Below are 25,020 nucleotides of genomic sequence, written 5' to 3' on the forward strand. Positions count from 1 at the left end.
TGCTGGAGGGAACTGACACCTTGAATTCTGCAGGGCTGTCCATAAATCCGTGAGAGTACGAGGAGGTGGAGATCTCTTCTGAACAGCACGTTGCAACGCGTCCCAGATACGCTCAATAATATTCATGTCTGGGGAGTTTCGTGGGCAGCGGAAGTGTTTAAACTCAGAAGAGTGTCCCTAGAGCCACTCTGTAGCATTTCTGATCGTGTGGGGTGTCGCATTGTCCTGCTGGAATTGCCCAAGTCCGTCGGAATCCACAATGACAATGGACATGAATGGATGCAGGTGATCAGACAGGATGCTTACGCACGTGCCACCGGTGTAAGTTGTTTCTAGACGTATCCGGGGTTCCATATCACCCCAACTGCACCCAATCCACACCATTACAGAGCCTCCACCACATTGAACAGGCCCTTGCTGACACGCACGATCGATGGATACATGAGGTTTTCTCTATACCCGTACACGTCCGTCCGGCCGATACAATTTGAAACGAGACTCGCCCGACCGAACAACATGTTTCCCGTCATCAGCACTGCAATGTCGGTGTTGATGGGCCAGGTCAGTCGCAAAGCTTTGTGTCGTGCAGTCATTAAGGGTACGCGAGTGGGCCTTCGGCTCAGAAAGCCCATATACATGATGTTTCGTTGAATGGTTCGCACGCTGACACTTGTTGATGGCCCAGAATTCAAATCTGCAGTAATTTGCGGAAGAGTTGCACTTCTGTCACACTGAACGATTCTCTTCAGTCGTCGTCGGTCGCGCCCTTGCAGGAAGAGAGCAGAGAGAGCTGTGGAGAAGACGTCTGCCATCTGCACGCTGACCGACCCCTCTCCAGGACGACAACGCGGCAGCAGCGCCCTCTGTGCGAAGAGAACACAAGCGCCCAGTTCTACGAGAAGCTAGAAGACCAGCGACCTGAATAGAAGCGTCAACTGTATCAGTTCACTTGTATTAGGAATTGTATATACTGAAGAGGCTTGTTATTTCCATTTTGCCCTTCGCTTGCGACATTTCTGTGTTATTGTCAAAGTTAAGTATTGTCATTGTTCATTTCGTGAAAAAAACTCATTAAAATGATTTGTATGAATGGTGTCTAGCGACCCGAGAAGGCAGGTTTCCCAGACACCCCACATTCGACGACTAGGCAGGATTCAACAATTGTAAAATGGCCGTAGAGGAACCCACTTCATTGCTACCTCGGAGATGCTGTGTCCCACCGCTCGTGCGCAGACTATAACATCACGTTCAGACTCACTTAAATCTTGATAACCTGTCATTGTAGCAGAAGCAACCGATGTAACAACTGCGCCAGACACTTGTTGTCTTATATAGGCGTTGCCGACCTCAGCGCCCTATTCTGCCTGTTTACATATCTGTGTATTTGAATAGCCATGTCTACACCAGTTTCTTTGGTGCTCCAGTGTTGCCTGGCGTGGAAGACCTACCCATACGTGACGGGCACAAATGATGTGAGTGGCAGACACAGAAACATGCGGAGCACACTCACCTGGCGTTCTGCGGCCCCACGGACTTGGGCTCATAGGAGGAGCTGGCGGAGACCGCGGAGTCCGGGATGCGGCCCTCCTCCATTCCCAGCGCCACGTGGCAGCGGCCAGAGGACGCTGGAACACACCACACACCTGGTCCACAGCCGTTCCATTCCAGCTCTACTAAATACTATGATATTAGGCGTGACAGTGGCAGCAAACTTGTTGAGAGAGAATCACAGGTGACGTCATAGCCAGCGGCAACATGTCATGTTATAACTAAGATCTTCCCCCATGACTACTTTGAGGTAATCTTGCCGTCTCATATATCTACTAGTTAGTCATACTCTCTACCCTACTTCCCGTTCCTGCGACAGGTTAACGATTCCCAGGCGCTTTGGCAAATGTTCTAATGTCTCCCTTCCAGCAACGCTTTCCCACAGACCTTTCTATGCGTATTCTTCCTACTACTTCCAGATCTCGTGTGGTACCCGTCTACGTCATTACTGACACATTGTTACGTCAGTGCAGTTTTCAATTACTTTCTCCCTATTATCTTTATCTCAGCATTCCACGATTCTTCCAAACGATTAAGTGCTCTAGAAGCACAATCCGAAGAAGATCCGTCCTTTATTTGTGGCAGTATTAGATACCTGGAGAGGTTTTCTGGTTGAGGACGATCTCTGTCATTTACTTTTGATTTACGCCGACTATTACTTTCACACATTGATGACTTTCCATGTTTTGTGTAGCCTGACATGACTGTTGAAACACTTCACGATAATGGATGACAGCCAAAAACAGTTGCAGGATAAAAATTTATTAAAATCCTTGACCAAGGTTTCGGTGCATACAAATATACCTTCATCAGAAGTATATATATATATGTACCGAAACCTTGGTCAAGAATTTTAATAAATTTTTATCCTGCAACTGTTTTTGGCTGTCATCCATTATCGTGAAGAATTTCAACAGTTGCTGCTGCAGCCATGTTTAAAATCTTGACTGTTGAAACAGTTGCTCCGGAAAAATTTATAAGTTGGCTGTCGTTGTTACTGATGCTCCAGATAATCGGGCCCCTACGATCTGTACTCTTTGGAACTCTGTTAGGTAATGGAATACCGTGTGGCTAGGACCTCCCGTCGGGTAGACCGTTCGCCTGGTGGAAGTATTTCGAGTTGACGCCACTTCGGCGACTTGCGTGTCGATGGGGATGAAATGATGATGATAAGGACAACACAAAACCCAGTCCCTGAGCGGAGAAAATACCCGACCCAGCCGGGAATCGAACCAGGACCGGTAGGCATAACATTCCGTCGCGCTGACCACGCAGCTACCAGGCCGGACACTCTGTTAGGTCTTTCACTGCATGTCGGCCTCGGCCTCTGAATGCAAATACGAAGTGTGCACTACTCGCGGACAACCTGCCCTAATGCCTAGTCCGTACTGAACACGCAGAGTCCAACGCGACACGTGCCTTACCTGTGTTGTTGACCATCAAACACAACCATCCCACTGCTACCACTGTTCACAATATTTTGCCTGTCCCCTGTACATAACTGAAGTGTTGAACAGTGTAGAAACTGACCTCTAACATGTAAATAAAGTGCCTTCGCTTCAGTGTGCTCTACGTGTGAGGTACGTTTCCTGATAGTTTGCAATACCTCTTTTGTTACGCGTAGCAGTGCTAACAAAGTACCTAAATCTAAGAGTCATCGAAGGGAAGACTGCAGAAAAGACGGGGGTAGAACGGTAGACAACACTTTGGATGCTGACAAGGGAACCTCCCCATCGCACCCCCCTCAGATTTAGTTATAAATTGGCACAGTGGATAGGCCTTGAAAAACTGAACACAGATCAATCTAGAAAACAGGAAGAAGTTGTGTGGAACTATGAAAAAAAATAAGCAAAATATACAAACTGAGTAGTCCATGCGCAAGATGGGCAACATCAAGGATAAAGTGAGCTCAGGAGCGCCGTGGTCCCGTGGTTAGCGTGAGCAGCTGCGAAAGTGGAGGTCCCTGGTTCAAGTATTCTCCCGAGTGAAAAGTTTAATTTTGTATTTTCAAACAGTTGTTATCTGACAAACTCTTATGTTTTCATCACTTTTTTGTGAGTGATTATCACATCCACAAGAGAACCTAAATCGGGATAGGTAGAAGAATCTGTTTACCAATTCGCCAAGTGTACAAGTTAGGTGGGTCGACAACATATTCCTGTCATGTGACGCACATGCCGTCACCAGTGTGGTATAGAATATATCAGACGTGTTTTCCTGTGGAGGAATCGGTTGACCTATGATCTTGAGATCAAATGTTTTCGGTTCCCATTGGAGAGGCACGTCCTTTCGTCTACTAATCGCACGGTTTTGCGGTGTGGTCGCAAAACACAGTCACTAAACTTATTACAGTGAACAGACGTCAATGAACGAACGGACGGATCATAACTTCGCGAAAATAAAAAAAAGTAAACTTTTCACTCGAGGGAAGACTTGAACCGGGGACCTCTAGTTCCGCAGGTGCTCACGCTAACCACGGAACCACGGCACTCCCGAGTTCATACTTTCCTTGATGTTGCCTATCTTGCGCATGGTTTCTATATTTTGCTTATTTTTTTCATAGCTCCACCCAACTTCTTCCTGTTTTCTCGATTGCTCTGTGTTCAGTCTCTCAAGGCCTATCCACTGTGCCAACTTATAACTAAATCTGAGGGGAGTGCGATGGGGAGGTTCCCGTGTCAGTGACGTTAAAAACGGACACAGATAGCTGCGGAAAGAAGCATAGGACGTAGGAGAGTGGAGCGCGTCCAGTCGGCACCTTTTGTAAAACTGATGCACGTAAGAAGGAGGAGAAGGCAGAGGCGTGCTGGAAGTCCGCCGCGGACTCACCTTCCTGGCTGTGGGCGACGGCGGAGGCGGAGGCGACCAGCAGCGCTAGTGCGGCCATCGGCCGGCAGGCGGCGCCCATGGCGGCCCTGTCCTCCTGGCTCCTGCGGGCGCTGCGGCGGCGTGGCCCGGAGCTGGAGATGGAGCTGGAGCTGGAGCTGGAGCGCCTTCAGCGGCGGCCGGCCGTCAGGCGGCCATGAGGTCGCCGTCGCCCGCCCCCGGTCGCCGAGCGGCGAGCGCCACCTGCAAACACGCCTCTGCGTCAGTGGCCGAGGCTTCTGGCGCCCCTGCTGGGCTGGGGTTGGCTTGGGTTGTTTGGGAGAGGAGACCAGACAGCGAGGTCATCGGCCTCATCGTATTAGGGAAGCACGGGGAAGAAAGTCGGCCGTGCCCATTCAAAGGAACCATCCCGGCATTTGCCTGGAGCGATTTAGGGAAATCACGGAAAAACTAAAACAGGGGATTGAACCGTCGTCCTCTTCAATGCGAGTCCAGTGTGCTAACCACTGCGCCACCTCGCTTGGTGCTAAGCTGGGCTGGGCTGCAGCGTGCGTGTGTACGGATACGGTGCACAGCAATGAAAGGGGAAAACTGACAAGGATGAAACTATAAGATAGCAGAAGCAAAAACGTTCCAGTAAACGTGGGTAAAGAGAGATACACAGAGAGACAACTGCGAATTTTGGTTACGAACCGCCACTGACTTCGGAATGCACTATTGTCGTAGTAGAAAAAATGATTATTTCGAATATAAACTATGAAATTAAGTGTCCACATTTCCCTCTTTTTTTCCCTTTCACTGGCGTTCATCCCGTTTAGGACGGTATCCTTGTGAATCGTGTAAATTTTCTTTCGTTTGTTATGGTACTTTATGAGCCGTGGTAAAAATTGCTGTTTTGAACAGCCCGCCGCGGCGTGTAGTGTGAAGCAGTCGCCCTCCGTTTCTGGCGGTGGCGACGGTGTGGCAATCGCAGCTCTGGTGCCTCCCTCTGGTGGGAAATGGGAATGGTTGCCTGTCCACGTGCACTTAAGGGGCGCTATGAGCTCGCCAAGGGGTCAGTCTGGGTCAGTCTCTCGTCCCCAGCTTGCTGGTCTGTCTCTCGTTCGCATTTGTTAGGCAGTTAGTGTCTGTCTGTCGTTCGGAGTGCTAGTATGTCTGTCGTTTGGATCAACCTTTAAAGCCGACCAAATGACAGTCTTTCCACTCCGCCAGTAAGGGAACTCAGCGAGTGGTCGCTCGGTCACGGCTTAGTTCCTGCATCTGAGTCTGCGCGTTAGGCCGCCAGTCTGCTCGAGTTTGTTCAGGCAATGGTCATTGGTGGTTGGATCGATCGGTTGGTCGGTCGCGCACTGAGACACAAGATGACTTATCCGTCTTGAGCGTCGGCGCATGTGAGGTCGCCACGTGAGTCCAGTGGGTCGCGCGGTATAGGGAGGGGTAGTGACTTCGCGGTCGACGCGAGAGCAACAGGAGTCAACCCACGACGTCGGGCTGGCCGGGGCGAGCTGCGACGCCGTGAGACGGGAGATCGGCGCGCCTTCCTGCGTCCGTTGAAGAGGCTGGCAGCGGGCGGTTCGTGAGAGCGTTTTGGGGGTGCTGCGGCAGGTCTTCGCCAGAAATCGCAGTTTATTGAAAGTTAAGTGATTCGTGATAGGTTGCTTCATTTACTTGTTAAATTCTACTTGTTTTCTTGGTCACTCTCTCGTCCCCAGCTTGCTCGTCTGTCTCCCGTACGCATTTGTTAGCAGTTAGTGTCTGTCTGTCTGTCGGTCTGCCGTACGTTAATAGCTCCCTCTGTCATGTTTGTCAGATTCGGTGTTAACGAATTTATTGTGTAAAGTGTAACGGCCGAATTCCTGAAATATGTTCAAATGGTTCAAATGGCTCTGAGCACTATGGGACTTAACATCTATGGTCATCAGTCCCCTAGAACTTAGAACTACTTAAACCTAACTAACCTAAGGACAGCACACAACACCCAGCCATCACGAGGCAGAGAAAATCCCTGACCCCGCCGGGAATCGAACCTGGGAACCCGGGCGTGGGAAGCGAGAACGCTACCGCACGACCACGAGATGCGGGCCTGAAATATGTTTTTCTCTTGCCTATCATCTTGAAAAGCGGTATATGTGTAATGTAGAGCATGTTTGTATATTTAGTGTAAGACTGCATTTCATGGTTTTTTTTATTTAAATGGTCATTTTAATACATAAAGTTGCCACCCACCGTAAGAGTTTTTCTTTTTTAGAAACAAGTTGCACTTTCGGTGGCAAGTAATTTTTTAATGTTAATGTTTTGTACCATTTCCATCCCTCCTACGGACTGCATAGTTTATGTGCTTGTGTCAGTTGTTAAAATTTTAGTTTAAAGTAATCTGGTGTGTTGCAGATATTCACCAGTGTACTCTTTCAGAGGTTGTTGTGAGCGGTCGTGACTACGGCCGTGTCAAACGGGAGCGGCAAGGTTCTCAGCCCGAAAGCTCGTACAGTCAATATTTGTTGTTTCTGCCTCTGAATAAAATTGTAACTTGATATTTTGACGGTGCTTTCTGATTATAATTTTACAAAAAAAGGGGCTTTTAGGAATAAAATTTCCATTTTTGAAAGAAATTTAATTTGTTTTGATCCGTTACACACTGGCAACTACTTCCACGCTCACATAGTGTGATTAAATGTGTTAAGGTTCTTGATGAATAGCTAGTAAATAAAGTAAATTCTTAAGAAAATGTTTTGAAAGTAAATTCAGGGTTCAGTTTAACAGTGTGTGTAGCGTATTCTCTGGCACAGAACCTGTTGACCAGCGCAGCATTTGTTTTAACGACCACCGGAAACCGCCTAAAAACCACACTCAGGCTTGCCTATGTCACAACCCGGCGCGCGAACTTACCCGGGCGTGGCTCACCTCCCTGCCCCGCAAGCTTGCGCGCTGCTTGTTATGCTTTGCGTGCAGATCGACTAAGTCTCCATCCAAAAGGACTCATACTTCACCTGTGGCCTACCGTAGCAATATGAGCCAGTTCAGCACAAGTAACGCTTCAGTATAAATACCGGCCCGTTATAGGAGATATTTCTCTTGTCACCCTAGTATTTCGAAGCAATACTGCACACCTCTCAACAGTGAGTTATGAATTATTTCAGAAACTTATGCATCGTGTGCTAAATCAACTGTGCAATTCGCTGCTCCAGTTTTTTTTCTGCAATGGAAGTGCTGTTTACACCACTTTTGAGGTGGGCCTGGAGAGAAAAATCCAAAGGACTGAGGTCTGGTGAGTCTGGAGGTCGCGGTACAGATCCTGCTCCACCTATCCATCTCAGTCACAGAAGTTAAGCGCTGTCGGGCGTGGCCGGCACTTGGATGGGTGACCATCCAAGTCGCCATGCGCTGTTGCCATTTTTCGGGGTGCACTCAGCCTCGTGATGCCAATTGAGGAGCTACTCGACCAAATAGTAGTGGCTTCGGTCAAGAATACCATCATACCGACCGGAAGAGCGGTGTGCTGACCCCACGCCTCTCCTACCCGCGTCCTCCACTGAGGATGATACGGCGGTCGGATGGTCCCGCTAGGCCACTCGTGGCCTGATGACGGAGTGCTTTTTTTTTATCCATCTCACACTGTGCTGGCGCGTTACATGTCGCATTACATCAACAGAAAATATGCCGGTGCGCCATCACGCATCTGCCACATTCCACAACCATTGGCCATGGGTAAAACACGAACCCAGTTACGGCGTGAGTTAACCGTGAAGTTTATTGAAACACATTATTTCATACTGGCAGCTAGCAACCACACATTCACAGGTATCTCGCAAACGGGCGTTTGTCGATCTATGTTTACAGTAACGCTATTCCTTCTATTATGGTATACCTTCACACAAGTTCGCTTTCAATTTAGATATACCACCCATTCAGTGGAAGAGATGATATATTTTCATCGTTTAGTGAAGTATGCGCGGCAATGAAGAATTTACAACAAAAGTATCTGCCGGAGGAGAACTGAAATCTAGATTCCTTGTTTCTGGTGAACAGGGTGCCGTCAGCTACTGTATGCAAGTAGCCTCAAATATTCAGTTTACCACAAGAACAACAGACCATCTAATATATAAGCAAACTCTCCTCCTGTATTGCTGAAACACTCCTAAGTGAGATATAGCGGAGATATTTAAACAATACTTCCGCAGATGTTACAGAAGTGACTGTTCTACTCTTAAACTGCCCAGAACGTGCGGTCGCCGCTATAGACTTCTTGTATTGCTGCTTTTCATGTAGCAGACACTCTTTGTGAAGACTGGAAGGTATGAAAAAAAACTTTTGGCTACTTGAACATTTCATTTGGTCCATAAATGATCTCAGTTATCATCTCAGTAGATAGCGTTTTATGTCTTATTGTGTTTACAACTCACCGAAGGCAGTACAAAGTAACATAGCTATACTAATATGTAATGACTGATAGCTCACGCTCATTCGATCTGCGGGAGCAGTTTTTGCTATCAACATGGTTATGGAGGAGCATTTTAGTCTAGTCACAAAGTCACAGAGAGCGCGATCCATTTGTGGCACCAAGCCCAGCCAATCCGCCACGTCGCAAGCGAACTGCACTATCATGCAGCACAATTTATCTTCTGTGACCATAACGCGTCTGGATTACACGTATTTATAGAACGGGATATCCTTTTATTATTTAGCGAATGTGGGCTGTGGTGCGTGACAAAACTATGTGCGCGGCCAGGATTCAAATCCAAATCCGTAGCTTTGGCGGTCAGGGTTCCACCTCATTCATCGTGCAAGCACCACCATGGACTAAGGCTTCAATTTGCTACAAGCTATACGTACATACAAATCCGCATTGAAACTCATCTACTTTATTGCTGAAATGGCGGCGCTGGGGCAAAGGATGCATCATAGCCATTTGACAATTGTCTCACAGATGTTACTGAAATTATGTTTACACTCTTTAACAACCCTGAGGGTGCTACTGTTGGAACCTTTCCTACAACCTTCCTTATTATCGAGTATCTAAGAACATATTCTGCGGAGAGACCTTCTTTGTAGAAGCTTGTTGCAACATGAAGCTTTCATTCTGCCGATGAGAGCAGTCTGTTATAGCAGTTACCAATGCACCAACCGTAAAAAGCACTGACTACTGCTCCAGCCCAAGGCTTAAGTTCTCACAAAATGTTGATATTTATATATGTTGAGTATTTTGTGATTACGCTTGTTTCGTACAGATCTTACCATTCATTTGTAAACAACAATAAACCGGCAGCCAAGATCGCAGGAATTCTTTTTATTCCGTGATTACCGGTTTCGGCGAAACTAAAGCCATCATCATAGGATGTTATGACACATACAGGTTACAACATTAAGGCAAACAATGGTGATATTAATAGTTGCCTATACCACACAGGCCTTAATATCACCAGTGTTTACCTTGATGTTGTAACCTGTATGTGTCCTAACATCCGATGATGGCGGCTTTAGTTTCGCCGAAACCGGTAATCATGGAATAAAAAGAATTCCTCCGATCTTGGTTACCAGTTTATTGTTGTACAAGCATCTAGATCGCTCCCACGTGAGGACAATGTGGTCCCTACAAAATTCATTTGTAAAGTGCGACGCCATGTAGGTATTACGAGAAAAGACCAAATTTAGGACAGAAATAGGTGATGGTCCCAGAAATGTTGCGAAGAACGTCGAGCGGTTGTAGAGGGTGCCTTGAGGAACAAATCTTTAGTAACGTCATCCAACGACGCTACAGGGCCTCGAAGTTACAGGCGCTGGCGCCTCCCGCCAGACCATCCCTTTGTACGGCAGCAAATGTGACTTTGTACGGCAGCAAATGTGACTTTGTACGGCAGCAAATGTGACTTTGTACGGCAGCAAATGTGACTTTGTACGGCAGCAAATGTGACTTTGTACGGCAGCAAATGTGACTTTGTACGGCAGCAAATGTGACTTTGTACGGCAGCAAATGTGACTTTGTACGGCAGCAAATGTGACTTTGCACGCTGACGGACCATCGGCGAAACATCTTGCATTCAGTGATCGCGACTGATGACCACAATCGCCAGTGCAGAGTGTGGTGCTGGCTGCTGCGTAGACAGGCCTTCTCTCCCATGAATAGATGTCTGTTTAACTGAGTGGTTATGTGCTTGCCTACCATGCAGTGGGCCGAGGTTCGATTCGTGGCTGGGTTGGATATTCTCTGCTCGTGGACAGTGTGTTATGTTGTGCTCATCGTCGTTTCATCGTCGCCACCGACACCCAAGTCGCCCAATGTGGCGTCACCTGAAATAAGACTTGTACCTCGTGGCCGAAGTTTCCCGGATGGGGCCTCCTGGCCATCAATGCCACACCATCATTTCAATTTTTTTCTTCCTATGAATACGGTGCTCTGATACCTCTCCGGATGACTGTGTTCTCTGTGCTGGAAAACATTAGAGACTTTATAAGGACTCAGGAGAAAAATAAATCGTCCGCTGAGTCAACAGAACATCGCATTCATAGGAGACAAGGTCTTTCTACGCAGTAGCTAGCTGCATCACCTCCACTGTCGATCGTGGGCGTCAGTCGCCGTCACTGAATAACAAACAACACTGCGAGATGTTCCAACTGCAGTCCGTCAGCTTACAAAGTCACGTTTGTTGCCGAAGGGGTGGCCTCTTTGCAGGCGCCGGCGGCTGTATCTTCGATGCTCTGTAGTTTCGTTGGACGACGCTTCCGGACACGGTTTCTTATCCGCGATTTCTTCCTCAAGACACTCTCCATAACCGCTCGAAGTCTGTCGCAACGTTTCTGGGACATCCATCACATGTATCTAAAACATCCGCATCTCTGCTCAGAATTAAACGATTTCAGAGCTAGAATATGGCAGGCCTATGTGAGCTAAGTCAGCGGAACGTTGCTTGTGTCGCAGTTCGGCAGAGATTTTTTAGGAGGAGTGTTTAATCTTGACCTACTACGAACCAGCGACCCTTAGTACACCTCTCACCTGATACTGTTTTATGCTAATTTCGTAAATATAGCTCACTACAAACGAAATACTCTGTAATCTGGACTTGAAAATGATTGAAAGGCGAATCCTCTTTAGCTATACACTGAAACTGCTGATGATATCAAATGCACAACACACATTCAAGTACACAGTTCATATGATTTGAAGCATTGGGCTAATGTACGTCGTAAAAACAGTTCATGAACACTGAGAAAATCATCACGCGTAGTAGTATTCTTTTTGTAATCGGAGTTATAAACCGTTCAGATGGACACTGGACTAACAACGAACTTTATTCCGTTGCATTCGAAGACATATCAATCAACCACTCGTGCTAATACTTGCAGATACCGCTGATATTAGGACTGTTGAAGGCTTAGAACACATAGTCTTCCTTCTACAAACTGTTATCACTAAATCACATAAAGCCAAAGGCTAGGCAGACGATTCTCAGAATACCCCCCCAAGCATACAGCGTACTGGATATGCCTGGAATATAGTCACTTTGTCAACAAGCACATGTGTGATTGTGAATCACACATATCTTTGCTGAGATCTAATGGCGCTGAAGATGTATTCGGAAAATAAAAATTATGAGATATTGCTTTGATGGTACTGAGCTGAAAACGTAATTTGTTATTTGCAACAGTACTAGTTCAATGTCCTTCCCTCCGGGCGATTCTGTCACGGTGATGTAGCTGCCTGTGTCGCTATGTACAAGGAGGGGGCTTGAGCGAAGTAGTGGGGAAATACGCGACGTGCGTAAAAAAATGGTTCAAATGCCTCTGAGCACTATGGGACTTAACTTCTGAGGTCATCAGTCCGCTAGAACTTAGAACTACTTAAACCTAAGGACATCACACACATCCGTGCCTTAGGCAGTATTCGAACCTGCGATCGTAGCAGTCGCGCGGTTCCAGACTGTAGCGGCTAGAACCGCTCTGCCACCCCGGCCGGCGTAAAAAGAAGAAAAAAAGGTAATAATGAATGTTCGACAACTGCGTTACACGTGGAAAATCAGTTGTCCACCAGCATAGTTCCATTCACATAGATACATGGCGGAACACTTCGATATTTCTTCGATACCTAGATTGAATACTGTCTATCGTCCCAGCGAGAACCAAGAGACGGGGAACAGAGGAAGGATGAGTGAGGAAATAGTCCGGGCATTTTTCTTTCAGGATTTACCGAGTGAAACATACAGCAGGAAGCCGGGACGGTGATTTGAACAGTTGTCTTCCCGAATGCGAGTCCGGAGTCTCACCACTGCGTTAGTCACCTCACTCCGTCTCCGAAGCATCAGAAACTGTAACAGTGAGCACTTGAAGCCTGTACATCACACTGCCGACAGTGAACTTGTAATCCGTGGTATCGTTGGTAGTCACGGTATCTTGGGAAGCTTTTAGATTCAGCAACCCATCGAATGTTTGTGAAAAATTGCGTGCCATGGCAGACCTGTTTGTCTTTGGTACCTATCGGGACGTTCGCACACGCAGCAGTGGTACACACCAAATGCCAAATTGCCTCCCTCTCTGGTTCCCTGAAGGACTAGCAAACCTAGCAGTTCCGGCAGAGAAGGTACGGCGTGGCGGAGAATTCAACTTAATCGCAACCTGAGAGCGGGCACAAAGATTACATTTTTCAGATTCAGGGGAGTATACGGTGCGATAAACAGAGACGCTGGCGTAACAGAAGAGGACGATAAATCGTGCAGAGCTCGGAAACTGTCGAGGCGTCGAAGCGTGCACTCCGGTAAAGATCACAGGGACGTCTTCTCTGAAACTGAGTGTCACTTACCTGCTAGTTTCAACATCTCACTTCTTAATCACTTAACTGCTTCTGTTTAACATTAACAGAAGCATACCGTTTCACCTGTATCGGTCGTTTACCTCGTTTCCACATGCGTACCGATTGTCTCTACAACGTTCAATTCTGTTGTTTATTTCTTTCTGCTTATTACTTTTTCTGTTGATTTGTCCTGTTGTTCTTCTATTTGGAGTTGTATGCTCATGGGAATAAGCTACGAAACATGTAATTTGTGTTCCTTCTCTCTTACTGATATGACTCAATCACGCGGCCTTTGCAGACTGTGCTAAAAGGCAAATCCACCTACCGTTACGCACAGAACACCACTATTTCTCACAGTTCCTGTGAAACTAGACTTAGCTACCGTTGACATTTTCGACCCTGTTACGAGATTTAAGCGCGGTCATTCATTTGTTTTGGTAAACTCTCACAAAAGCCCCAGGAGAATGTGTTTTGTGTACTGTAGCAGCACCTCACCAGACAAGACTGAGTGTAAACTCACGAAAGTGCGAAACTAAGGAAGATTTGTCAAAATGTTTAGAGATATGATGAAAACGTATGGTATTTGACGAAACTGATGCGGAAGCGGCGTTTGTTGAAACTGGCTCCCCTCAACATAAACGTCCCTTACACTGACCTCCCATGAACAGTAACGAGAACTCCTAACGACCGTGGCTGAATTTCGAACAACATGAGAAATTTCAGCGTGTTCGGTCATACTTAGAGATCTGTCCCAAGCTTTTCTAATGTGCAGTACGACAGATCTACATCTCCAGTTATACACTCCTGGAAATTGAAATAAGAACACCGCGAATTCATTGTCCCAGGAAGGGGAAACTTTATTGACACATTCCTGGGGTCAGATACATCACATAATCACACTGACAGAACCACAGGCACATAGACACAGGCAACAGAGCATGCACAATGTCGGCACTAGTACAGTGTATATCCACCTTTCGCAGCAATGCAGGCTGCTATTCTCCCATGGAGACGATCGTAGAGATGCTGGATGTAGTCCTGTGGAACGGCTTGCCATGCCATTTCCACCTGGCGCCTCAGTTGGACCAGCGTTCGTGCTGGACGTGCAGACCGCGTGAGACGACGCTTCATCCAGTCCCAAACATGCTCAATGGGGGACAGATCCGGAGATCTTTCTGGCCAGGGTAGTTGACTTACACCTTCTAGAGCACGTTGGGTGGCACGGGATACATGCGGACGTGCATTGTCCTGTTGGAACAGCAAGTTCCCTTGCCTGTCTAGGAATGGTAGAACGATGGGTTCGATGACGGTTTGGATGTACCGTGCACTATTCAGTGTCCCCTCGACGATCACCAGTGGTGTACGGCCAGTGTAGGAGATCGCTCCCCACACCATGATGCCGGGTGTTGGCCCTGTGTGCCTCGGTCGTATGCAGTCCTGATTGTGGCGCTCACCTGCACGGCGCCAAACACGCATACGACCATCATTGGCACCAAGGCAGAAGCGACTCTCATCGCTGAAGACGACACGTCTCCATTCGTCCCTCCATTCACGCCTGTCGCGACACCACTGGAGGCGGGCTGCACGATGTTGGGGCGTGAGCGGAAGACGGCCTAACGGTGTGCGGGACCGTAGCCCAGCTTCATGGAGACGGTTGCGAATGGTCCTCGCCGATACCCCAGGAGCAACAGTGTCCCTAATTTGCTGGGAAGTGGCGGTGCGGTCCCCTACGGCACTGCGTAGGATCCTACGGTCTTGGTGTGCATCCGTGCGTCGCTGCGGTCCGGTCCCAGGTCGACGGGCACGTGCACCTTCCGCCGACCACTGGCGACAACATCGATGTACTGTGGAGACCTCACGCCCCACGTGTTGAGCAATTCGGCGGTACGTCCACCCGGCCTCCCGCATGCCCACTATACGCCCTCGCTCAAAGTCCGTCAACTGCACATACGGTTCACGTCCACGCTGTCGCGGCATGCTACCAGTGTTAAAGACTGCGATGGAGCTCCGTATGCCACGGCAAACTGGCTGACACTGACGGCGGCGGTGCACAAATGCTGCGCAGCTAGCGCCATTCGACGGCCAACACTGCGGTTCCTGGTGTGTCCGCTGTGCCGTGCGTGTGATCATTGGTTGTACAGCCCTCTCGCAGTGTCCGGAGCAAGTATGGTGGGTCTGACACACCGGTGTCAATGTGTTCTTTTTTCCATTTCCAGGAGTGTAATTCCACATCAGTATTTCGTAGCTGTAACATACAAGAATTTTGTTTATTTCTCAATTTGTTCGCATTTCGTTGTACTAAGCAGAAATTTATATACTTGTTATAATGTTTTTATAGGAGAATAATCTGCAAACATTGTGTTGCAAATTTTGTTTAGAGATATATATTAATTTACACGAGTAAACAGTACTGTCCTATCATCTGTGAACAATAAATAGTTGATACGCAATAGATATGCGGATTTTAATAACATGTTCGCTAGTTCCGTTTCTCTGACTGCCATTCTGGCTGTAGGAAAAAATATGAGAAACTTCACTGGCGCTCAATCACACCACTCTAATCTGGCTGTCACGTTTGCCTTGGCAACCGCAATGCGTAACACTGCTATCTAGACAACAGAATACTTTCACTTTTTCTGCTGCACTCTCTCAGCTCATCTGCGGTTTGTTCTCCCTTACTCAAAATGTTGTGGTACTTACCACACTATATCCCTTTCAACAACTCTCTGAGCTCTTTCATACTTTGTAGCAGAAAAGACGTGTCGCCAACGAATCTTCCTATTGATAGCTCTTGCTCTTTATCCTACTCTGAATTATCCTTTTCCTTTCTTTATGGGTTTCATGTCATCCATGTTAAACATCAGTGGCAGTAAGCTACAGTCTTTCAGAAACAGGAACTGTCTTTCATATCTTCCGGTCTTATTCACTCGTACTGTATTGACATATACTATAGTAAACAGGGAACAGGGTGGTCCATTGATCATGACCGGGTCAAATATCTCACGAAGTAAACACCAAACGAAAAAACTACAAAGAACGAAACTTGTCTAGCTTGAAGGGCGAAACCAGATGGCGCTACGGTTGGCCCGCTAGATGGTGCTGCCATAGGTCAAACGGATATCAACTGCGTTTTTTTTTAATAGGAGCCCCATTTTTTATTACATATTCGTGTAGTACGTAAAGAAATATGAATGTTTTAGATGGACCACTTTTTTCGCTTTGTGATAGATGGCGCTGTAATAATCACAAACGTATTAGTACGTGGTATCACGCAACATTCCGCCAGTGCGGACGGTATTTGCTTCGTGATACATTACCCGTGTTAAAATGGACCGTTTACTAATTGCGGAAAAGGTCGATATCGTGTTGATGTGTGGCTGTTGTAATCAAAATGCCCAACGGGCGTTCGCCGGATAGTTACGTTATTTAAGAAAACAGGAAGTGTTCAGCCATATGTGAAACGTCAACCACGACCTGCAACAAATGATGATGCCCAAGTAGGTGTTTTCGCTGCTGTCGCGGCTAATCCGCACATCCGTAGCACACAAATTAAGGGAGAATCGGGAATCTCAAGAACGTCGGTGTTAAGAATGCTACACCAACATCGACTGAACCCGTACCATATTTCTATGTACCAGGAATTGCAGGGCGACGACTTCGAACGTCGTGTTCAGTTCTGCTACTGGGCAGAAGAGAAATTACGGGACGATGACAGATTTTTTGCACGCGTTCTCTAGCGACGAAGCGTCAGTCACCAACAGCGGTAACGTAAACCGGTATAATATGCACTATTGTGCAACGGAAAATCCACGATGGCTGCGACAAGTGGAACATCAGCGACCTTGGCGGGTTAATGTATGGTGCGGCATCATGGGAGGAAGGATAATTGGCCCCCATTTTATCGATGGCAATCTAAATCGTGCAATGTATGCTCATTTCCTACGTAATGTTCTACCGATGTTACTACAACATGTTTTACTGCATGACAGAATCGCGATGTACTTCCAGCATGATGGATGTCTGGCACATAGCTCGCGTGCGCTTGAAGCGGTGTTGAATAGCATATTTCATCACAGGTGGAATGGTCGTCGAAGCACCATACCATGGCCCGCACGTTCACCGGATCCGACGTCCCCGGACTTATTTCTGTGCGGAAAGTTGAAGGATATTCGCTATCGTGATGCACCGACAACGCCTGACAACATGCGTCAGCGCATTGTTAATGCATGTGCGAACGTTACGGAAGTGGAGCTAATCGCTGTTAAGAGAAATGTCTTTACACGTATTGCCAAATGCATTGACGTTGACGGACATCATCTTGAGCATTTGTTGCATTAATGTGGTATTTACAGGTAATCACGCTGTAAAAGCATGCGTTCTCAGAAATGATAAGTTCACAAAGGAACATGTATCACATTGGAACAACCGAAATAAAATGTTCAAAGGTACCTACGTTCTGTATTTTAATTTAAAGAACCTACCTGTTACCAACTGTTCGTCTGAATTGTGAGCCATATGTTTGTGACTATTGCAGCGCCATCTATCACAAAGCGAAAAAAGTGGTCCAACTAAAACATTCATATTTCTTTACGTACTACACTAATATGTAATAAAAAAGGGGGTTCCTATTTAAAAAGACGCAGCTGATATCCATTTGACCCCTGGCAGCCGGCCAGTCATCGCGCCATCTGTTTTCCCCCTTCAAGATAGACAAGTTTCGTTCTCTGTAGTTTTTTCGTTTGACGCTTATTTCGTGAGATATTTGGCCCGGTCACGATCAATGGACCACCCTGTATGCAAAGTGACAATTATTGAACTATATGGAATAAAATCGTCATTACTTCTGAATGGACGGCCGCTGTGGCCGAGCGGTTGTAGGCGCTTCTACCCGGAACCGCGCTGCTGCTACGGTCACGGGTTCTAATCCTGCCTCGGGCATGGATGTGTGTGATGTCCTTAGGTTAGTTAGGTTTAAGTAGTTCTAAGTTCTAGTGGACTGATGACCTCAGATGTTAAGTCCCATAGTGCTCAGAGCGCTTTGAAGCATTTGAACTTCTGAAGGGTTGCTTCAGGACCTTTAAACTGCACGGTTGGCCGTGGGGAATGATGGGAATTAATATGCACATTTATGGTTTGGTTTAGCGACGAAGCCCGCTTTCATTTGGAAGCGTTCGTCAATAAGCAAAATTGGCACATTTGGGGAACTGACAATACGCGTTTCGAGATCGAGAAGTGTTTTCACAATCGGCGGGTGGCTGTGTGGTGTGCGGTGTCCAGTCACGGAATAATCCGTGCGATGTTCCTTGATGGCACGGTGGCTAGTGATCGGTATGTCAAGGTTTTGCAAGATGATGTCATCCCCATTGTCCAAAGCGACCCTGATTTCGACAAGAAAAAAAATGTATGTGAAATCTTATGGGACTTAACTGCTAAGGTCATCAGTCCCTAAGCTTACATACTACTTAACCTAAATTATACTAAGAACAAACACACAGCCATGCCCGAGGGAGGACTCGAACCTCCGCCGGGACCTTTCGGAAATACGTGGTTCATACAAGACGGAGGTCGACCCCATCGAAACTGTAGAATGTCTGATATCCTGGCAGAGCAATTTTGGGACCGCATTCTGTCTCTGGGGTCCCCAGAAGCCACTGGCATGGGCCTCGATTTGCCGCCGTATTCTCCGGACGTGAAAACATGGGACTCCTTTCTTGTGGGGCTGTATTAAAGAAAAACGTGTACAGCAATAAGTCCAAAACCATTACTGAGCTGAAAACAGGCATTCAGGAGGTCATCGACAGCTTCGATATTCCGACACTTCAGTGGGTTATGCAGGATTCCGCTATTCGTCTGCGCGCTGTCTTCGCCAATGGTGGCAAGCATATGGAACAAAAATGGCTCTCAACACTATGGGTCTTAATATCTGTGGTCATCAGTCCCCTAGAACATAGAACTACTTAAACCTAACTAACCTAAGGACATCACACACATCCATGCCCGAGGTAGGATTCGAACCTGCGACCGTAGCAGTCGCGCGGTTCCGGACTGCGCGCCTAGAACCGCTACACCACCGCGGCCGGCCGTATGGAACAAGTCATAACCTAAATCAGAATATCTGTAGCGAGGTTTACATGTTGGATAAAGTGTGTGCACGCCGTAGTTTGTAACTAATTTTCTTTATTTTCATGCGGTTCAATAATTGTCACGGCTGTATGATCTATCCTGCTGACGGACGCTTCTTTTGTATCGCGCACGGAAACACGCAACACCGCACCCTGTAGTGATGTACCGCCACGAAGCACCGCCTCGGCGGCCTATCACCGCCGGTATAAATTGTCAGATAATGAAGCCGCTGCAACGGATAAGGTGTTGTAAGTACCTCCGAAATTTTCCCGTAATTGGAAACACAATCGCGCGTGGAATATTAAGTGCTCCGGCGTGGCGGAGGTTTTATAAATATTTACAGCCGATTGCCGTAAGTGATTCCCGCACCCCGAAGCCTCCGGATTCCTGATTAACGGCGTGAGACGTACCTGCCTGCCCGCCGACCCACCCCCGTCGGGCGGGTAAAATAATAAGGGAGGAGCTATCAGCGGCGCATCGCCGGCGCCAGTTTTCAATTACAGTACTCGCGTCGTGTGTGTAGCGAGGTGGAGACGCCTCCCTCCGATGATAAGTTACGCGCCTCGGTGGATGACAGAGGGATGGGGGAGGTGGGGGGGGGGGGCGGGGCTGGACACGCACACACGCGTGATGCGTGGCCCCGGGGCTGCGCAGGCACCTGCTGCACGCACCGCCAGCAGCAGCGGCCGACACATGCGTACCCACTGCGTGCCACCGGCTGCATCCGCGGGAAACAAAAGGCGCTGCTGGGCCGGTCTTAACGAGCCTTTGTAGTCGAGAAGTGGGAGCACTCCCATCCGCGTACCCCACCACTCCAACAAAGACTGCAGCCAGTGGAACCTATCGTACTGTTGTGCCTACGAACGCCGATTTCGTAATTTAGCCACTTAAGCAACAGAGGAAAGGCCAACTTTGTGATGACTGCTCAGCGTGAGTGACCGATGGTGCGATTTCCGGTCCCCATAGAGGTCTCGTGCACAATTTTTCGACGTCTCCATCAGATTCTGCTAGCAGTGTTTCTTTGAGTTCCTGTTGTCCGGCCTCTTTGAGGTTGGCACCCAATGATCGCAATTAATTTTTATTCCGTATTCGTGATGCGTTTCAAAAATGTTCGAATCTGAGCTTAAAAGAAGCCGTCACACAGTTTTCGAGTACATCTGCTGGTGTATACAGGGTGGTCCATTGATCGTGACCGGACCAAATATCTCACGAAATAAGCGTCAAACGAAAAAACTACAAAGAACGAAACTCGTCTAGCTTGAAAGGGGAAACCAGATTGCGCTGTGGTTGGCCCGCTAGATGGTGCTGCTATAGGTCAAACGGATTTCAAGCGGTTTTTTTTTTAGTAGGCACCCACACTTTTTATTACGTATTCGTGTAGTACGTAAAGAGATATGAATGTTTTAGTTGAACCACATTTTTTCGCTTTGTGATAGATGGCGCAGTAATAGTCACAAAAATATGGCTCACAATTTTAGACGAACAGCTGGTAACAGGTAGGTTTTTTAAATTAAAATGCAGAACGTAGGTACGTCTGAACATTTTATTTCGGGTGTTCGAATGTGATACATGTACCTTTGTGAATTTATCATTTCTGAGAACGCATCCTGTTACAGCGTGATTACCTGTAAATACCACATTAATGCAATAAATGCTGAAAATGATGTCCGTTAACCTCAATGCATTTGGCAATACGTGTAACTACATTCCTCTCAACAGCGAGTAGTTCGCCTTCCGTAATGTTCGCACATGCATTGACAATGCGCTGATGCATGTTGTCAGGCGTTGTCGGTGGATCACGATAGCAAATATCCTTCAACTTTCCCCACAGAAAGAAATCCGGGGACGTCAGATTCGGTGAACGTGCGGGCCATGGTATGGCGCTTCGACGACCAATACACCTGTCATGAAATATGCTATTCAATACCGCTTCAACCGCACGCTAGCTATGTGCCGGACATCCATAATGTTGGAAGTACATCGTGATTCTGTCATGCAGTGAAACATCTTGTAGTAACATCGGTAGAACATTTCGTAGGAAATCAGCATACATTGCAGCATTTTGATTGCCATCGATAAGATGGGGGCGAATTATCCTTCCTCCCATAATGCCGCACCATACATTCGCCGCCAAGGTCGGTAATGTTCCACTTGTCGCAGCCATCGTGGATTTTCCGTTGCCCAATAATGTATATTATGCCGGATTACGTTACCGCTGTTCGTGAATGACGCTTCGTCGCTAAATAGAACGCGTGCAAAAAATCTGTCATCGTCCCGTAACTTCTCTTTTGCCCAGTGGCAGAACTGTACACGACGTTCAAAGTCGTCGCCATGCAATTCCTGGTGCATAGAAATACGGTACGGGTGCAATGGATGTTGATGTAGCACTCTCAACACCGTCGTTTATGAGATTCCCGAATCTCGCGCAGTTTGTCTGCCACTGATGTGCGGATTAGCCGCGACAGCAGCTAAAACACCTACTTGGGCATCATCATTTGTTGCAGGTAGTGGCTGACGTTTCACATGTGGCTGAACACTTCCTGTTTCCTTAAATAATGTAACTATTCGGCGAACGGTCCGGACACTTGGATGATGTCGTCCAGGATACCGAGCAGCATACACAGCACGCGCCCGTTGGGCATTTTGATCACAATAGCCACACTTCAACACGATATCGACCTTTACCGCAATTGGTAAACTGTCCATTTTAACATGGGTGATGTATGACGAAACAAATACCGTCCGCACTGGCGGAATGTTACGTGACGCCACGTACTTATACGTTTGTGACTATTACAGAGCCATCTATCACAAAGCGAAAAAAGTGGTCCATCTAAAACATTCATATTTCTTTACGTACTGCACGAATATGTAATAAAAATGGGGTACCTATTTAAAAAACGCAGCTGATATCCGTTTGACCTACGGCAGCGCAATCTAGCGGGCCAACCATAACGCCATCTGGTTTCCCCCATCAAACTAGACGAGATTTGTTCTTTGTAGTTTTCTCGTTTGGCGCTTATTTGGTGAGATATTTGGCCCGGTCACTATTAATTGACCCCCCTGTATACACTGCCGAAAAAGAAATTAGTACATCCTTTTACAGGTTTCCAATTCACTCAAAATTTATTGCATGTGGAGTACATGAAATGATTACATTTACAGTTCAAAAGTACAAGCGGTTCTGAGGTACCAGGCATCGACGTGTGCAGAAAGACCCGTATTATCAAGTGGGGTAGCCTCTACGGGCGGCAGAACAGGCGGCTGACTCTGGCATCCAGTCGATCGTACAACTGGGAAATAATGTCTTGGAGTACGTTATGTAACGCCTGCTCGACCTGTTCACGTGGTTCTGTAAGAGTTGTGGACGAGCACATCAACTTCCTGTTGCAAGAACAGCAAAAGAACGGGTCTAACAACATTCTGCTCGTACCGAGCGCTGGTTAGCCACTCCTCCAGAAACAACATAAAAAAAAATTGGTTGTCTCCTACACGCTCTGCTGAAGTTTTAGGCCATAAAAGACAAGTTATTTTACTTGTGTTCGTTTCTGTTGTCTGTTTCACAGAGGGAGACTGCACTTTAGTTCCTTCTCTAGATTGTCGCACAGGTGACAAAATGGTAGATATCGAAATAGACGACAGATGGATAGAAAAACAATTAAAATCACTCACAAGAGGAAAGGCCGGTGGACCTGATGGGATACCAGTTCGATTTCACACAGAGTACGCAAAGGAACTTGGGAACTTGCCCCCATCTTGCGGAGGTGACCGTAGGTCTCTAGAAGAGCGTAGCGTTCGAAAAGATGGCACAGGTCATCCCCGTTTTCAAGGAGGGACGTCGAACAGTGTGCAGAACTATAGACTTATACCTCTAACGTCGATCAGTTGTAGAATTTTGGAACACGTATTATGTTCGAGTATAATGACTTTTCTGGAGATTAGAAATGTACTCTGTAGGAATCAGCATGGGTTTCGAAAAAGACGATCGTGTGAAACCCAGCTCGCGCTATTCGTCCACGAGACTCAGAGGGCCATAGACACGGGTTCACAGGTAGATGCCGTGTTTCTTGACTTCCACAAGGCGTTCGATACAGTTCCCCACAGTCGTTTGATTAACAAAGTAAGAGCATATGGACTATCAGACCAATTGTGTGATTGGATTGAAGAGTTCCTAGATAACAGAACGCAGCATGTGATTCTCAATGGAGAGAAGTCTTCCGAAGTAAGAATGATTTCAGGTGTGCCGCAGGGGAGTGTCGTAGGACCGTTGCTATTCACAATATACATAAATGACCTGGTGGATGTCATCGGAAGTTCACTGAGGCTTTTTGCGGATGATGCTGTAGTATATCGTGAGGTTGTAACAATGGAAAGTTGTACTGAAATGCAGGAGGATCTGCAGCGAATTGAGGCACGTTGCAGGGAATGGCAATTGAATCTCAATGTAGACAAGTGTAATGTGCTGCGAATACATAGAAAGAAAGATGCCTTATCATTTAGCTAGAATATAGCAGGTCAGCAACTGGAAGCAGTTAATTCCATAAATTACCTGGGAGTAGGCATTCAGAGTGATTTAAAATGGAATGATCATATAAAGTTGATCGTCGGTAAAGCAGATGCCAGACTGAGATTCATTGGAAGACTGCTAAGGAAATGCAATCCGAAAACACAGGGAGTGGGTTATAGTACACTTGTTCAGCGACTGCTCACCGGTGTGGGATCCAAATCAGAAAGGGTTGATAGAAGAGATAGAGAAGATACAACGGAGAGCAGCGCGCTTCATTACAGGATCATTTAGTAATCGCGAAAGCGTTGCGGAGAAGATAGATAACTCCAGTGGAAGATTCTGCAGGAGAGACGCTCAGTAGCTCGGTACGGGCTTTTGTCGAAGTTTCGAGAACATACCTTCATCGAGGAGTCAAGCAGTATATTGCTTCCTCGTACGTATATCTCGCGAAGAGACTATGAGGATAAAATCAGAGAGATTAGAGCCCACACAGAGGCATACTGCCAATCTTTCTTTCCACGAACAATACGAGACTGGAATAGAAGGGAGAACCGATAGAGGTACTCAAGGTACCCTCCGACACACACCGTCAGGTGGCTTGCGGAGTACGGATGTAGATGTAGATGTAGAGCACTGCGCGCCATCCCGTCTTCCAAGTGATCCCCTGACGGCTCCACTCGGCGCTCTGCTGCGGCCCGAGTGGAAGGCGGGCTGGAGGTGTGTGTGCCCGCAGTCGCACTGATACGCAACAGTCTGTGTTGACACCTCTGCATTCACGAGCCCTCTTATTTGTGCTGCGATAGCTCTGCGATCTGCCACTGCTGCCCTCACAATGCGACGATCCTGGCGGACGTCTCTGCCACAGGGATGTCCAGAATATCGTCTGCGGGTCTGAGAATGTTCACGTGACCACTGACACCAGCATCGTTGTATAACTGAGGCAGCACGTCCAACTTGTGTGTCAGTTCTCCGAAAGGACCAGCCCACCTCTCGGATGGCCCCTCTCAAACTCGCTCAGTTGGCTGCAGGAAGCACGAGTGTGTCTCCGTGGCATGCTTCCCTATTTGCTTCACACCTCTGCACCACACTGATCCTTCTGCCAGTGAGCATCCCCTATTAAAGAGTAGACACAAATGGCGCTGTGGTAGCTATAGCACTACGCTATCTGTTGAAACCATTATCAGTACACGTGCTATACCCACGTGTTATATGCCGTCATCGAATCAAAATCGACGCC

The 25,020-nt window shown here is 47.3% G+C and overlaps 2 protein-coding genes across 2 annotated transcripts in view; one reads left to right on the forward strand and one right to left on the reverse strand.

The window, feature by feature from the left end:
• Positions 1-2,180, reverse strand: part of LOC126481698 (discoidin domain-containing receptor 2-like) — a 337,607-nt gene extending 335,427 nt beyond the window's left edge. Inside the window, exons 1-2 of the mRNA XM_050105647.1 lie at positions 2,144-2,180; positions 1,511-1,625 (exon numbers count right to left, since the gene is read on the reverse strand). Coding sequence (XP_049961604.1) covers positions 1,511-1,625; positions 2,144-2,180 — 152 coding nt within the window. The remainder of the gene's footprint in view (positions 1-1,510; positions 1,626-2,143) is intronic.
• Positions 2,181-4,454: 2,274 nt separating this feature from the next.
• Positions 4,455-25,020, forward strand: part of LOC126481699 (homeobox protein Hox-A13-like) — a 185,474-nt gene continuing 164,908 nt past the window's right edge. The window contains exon 1 of the mRNA XM_050105648.1: positions 4,455-4,564. Coding sequence (XP_049961605.1) covers positions 4,455-4,564 — 110 coding nt within the window. The remainder of the gene's footprint in view (positions 4,565-25,020) is intronic.

Source organism: Schistocerca serialis, chromosome 5 (genome assembly GCF_023864345.2).
Source record: "Schistocerca serialis cubense isolate TAMUIC-IGC-003099 chromosome 5, iqSchSeri2.2, whole genome shotgun sequence".
Lineage (NCBI taxonomy): Eukaryota > Metazoa > Arthropoda > Insecta > Orthoptera > Acrididae > Schistocerca > Schistocerca serialis.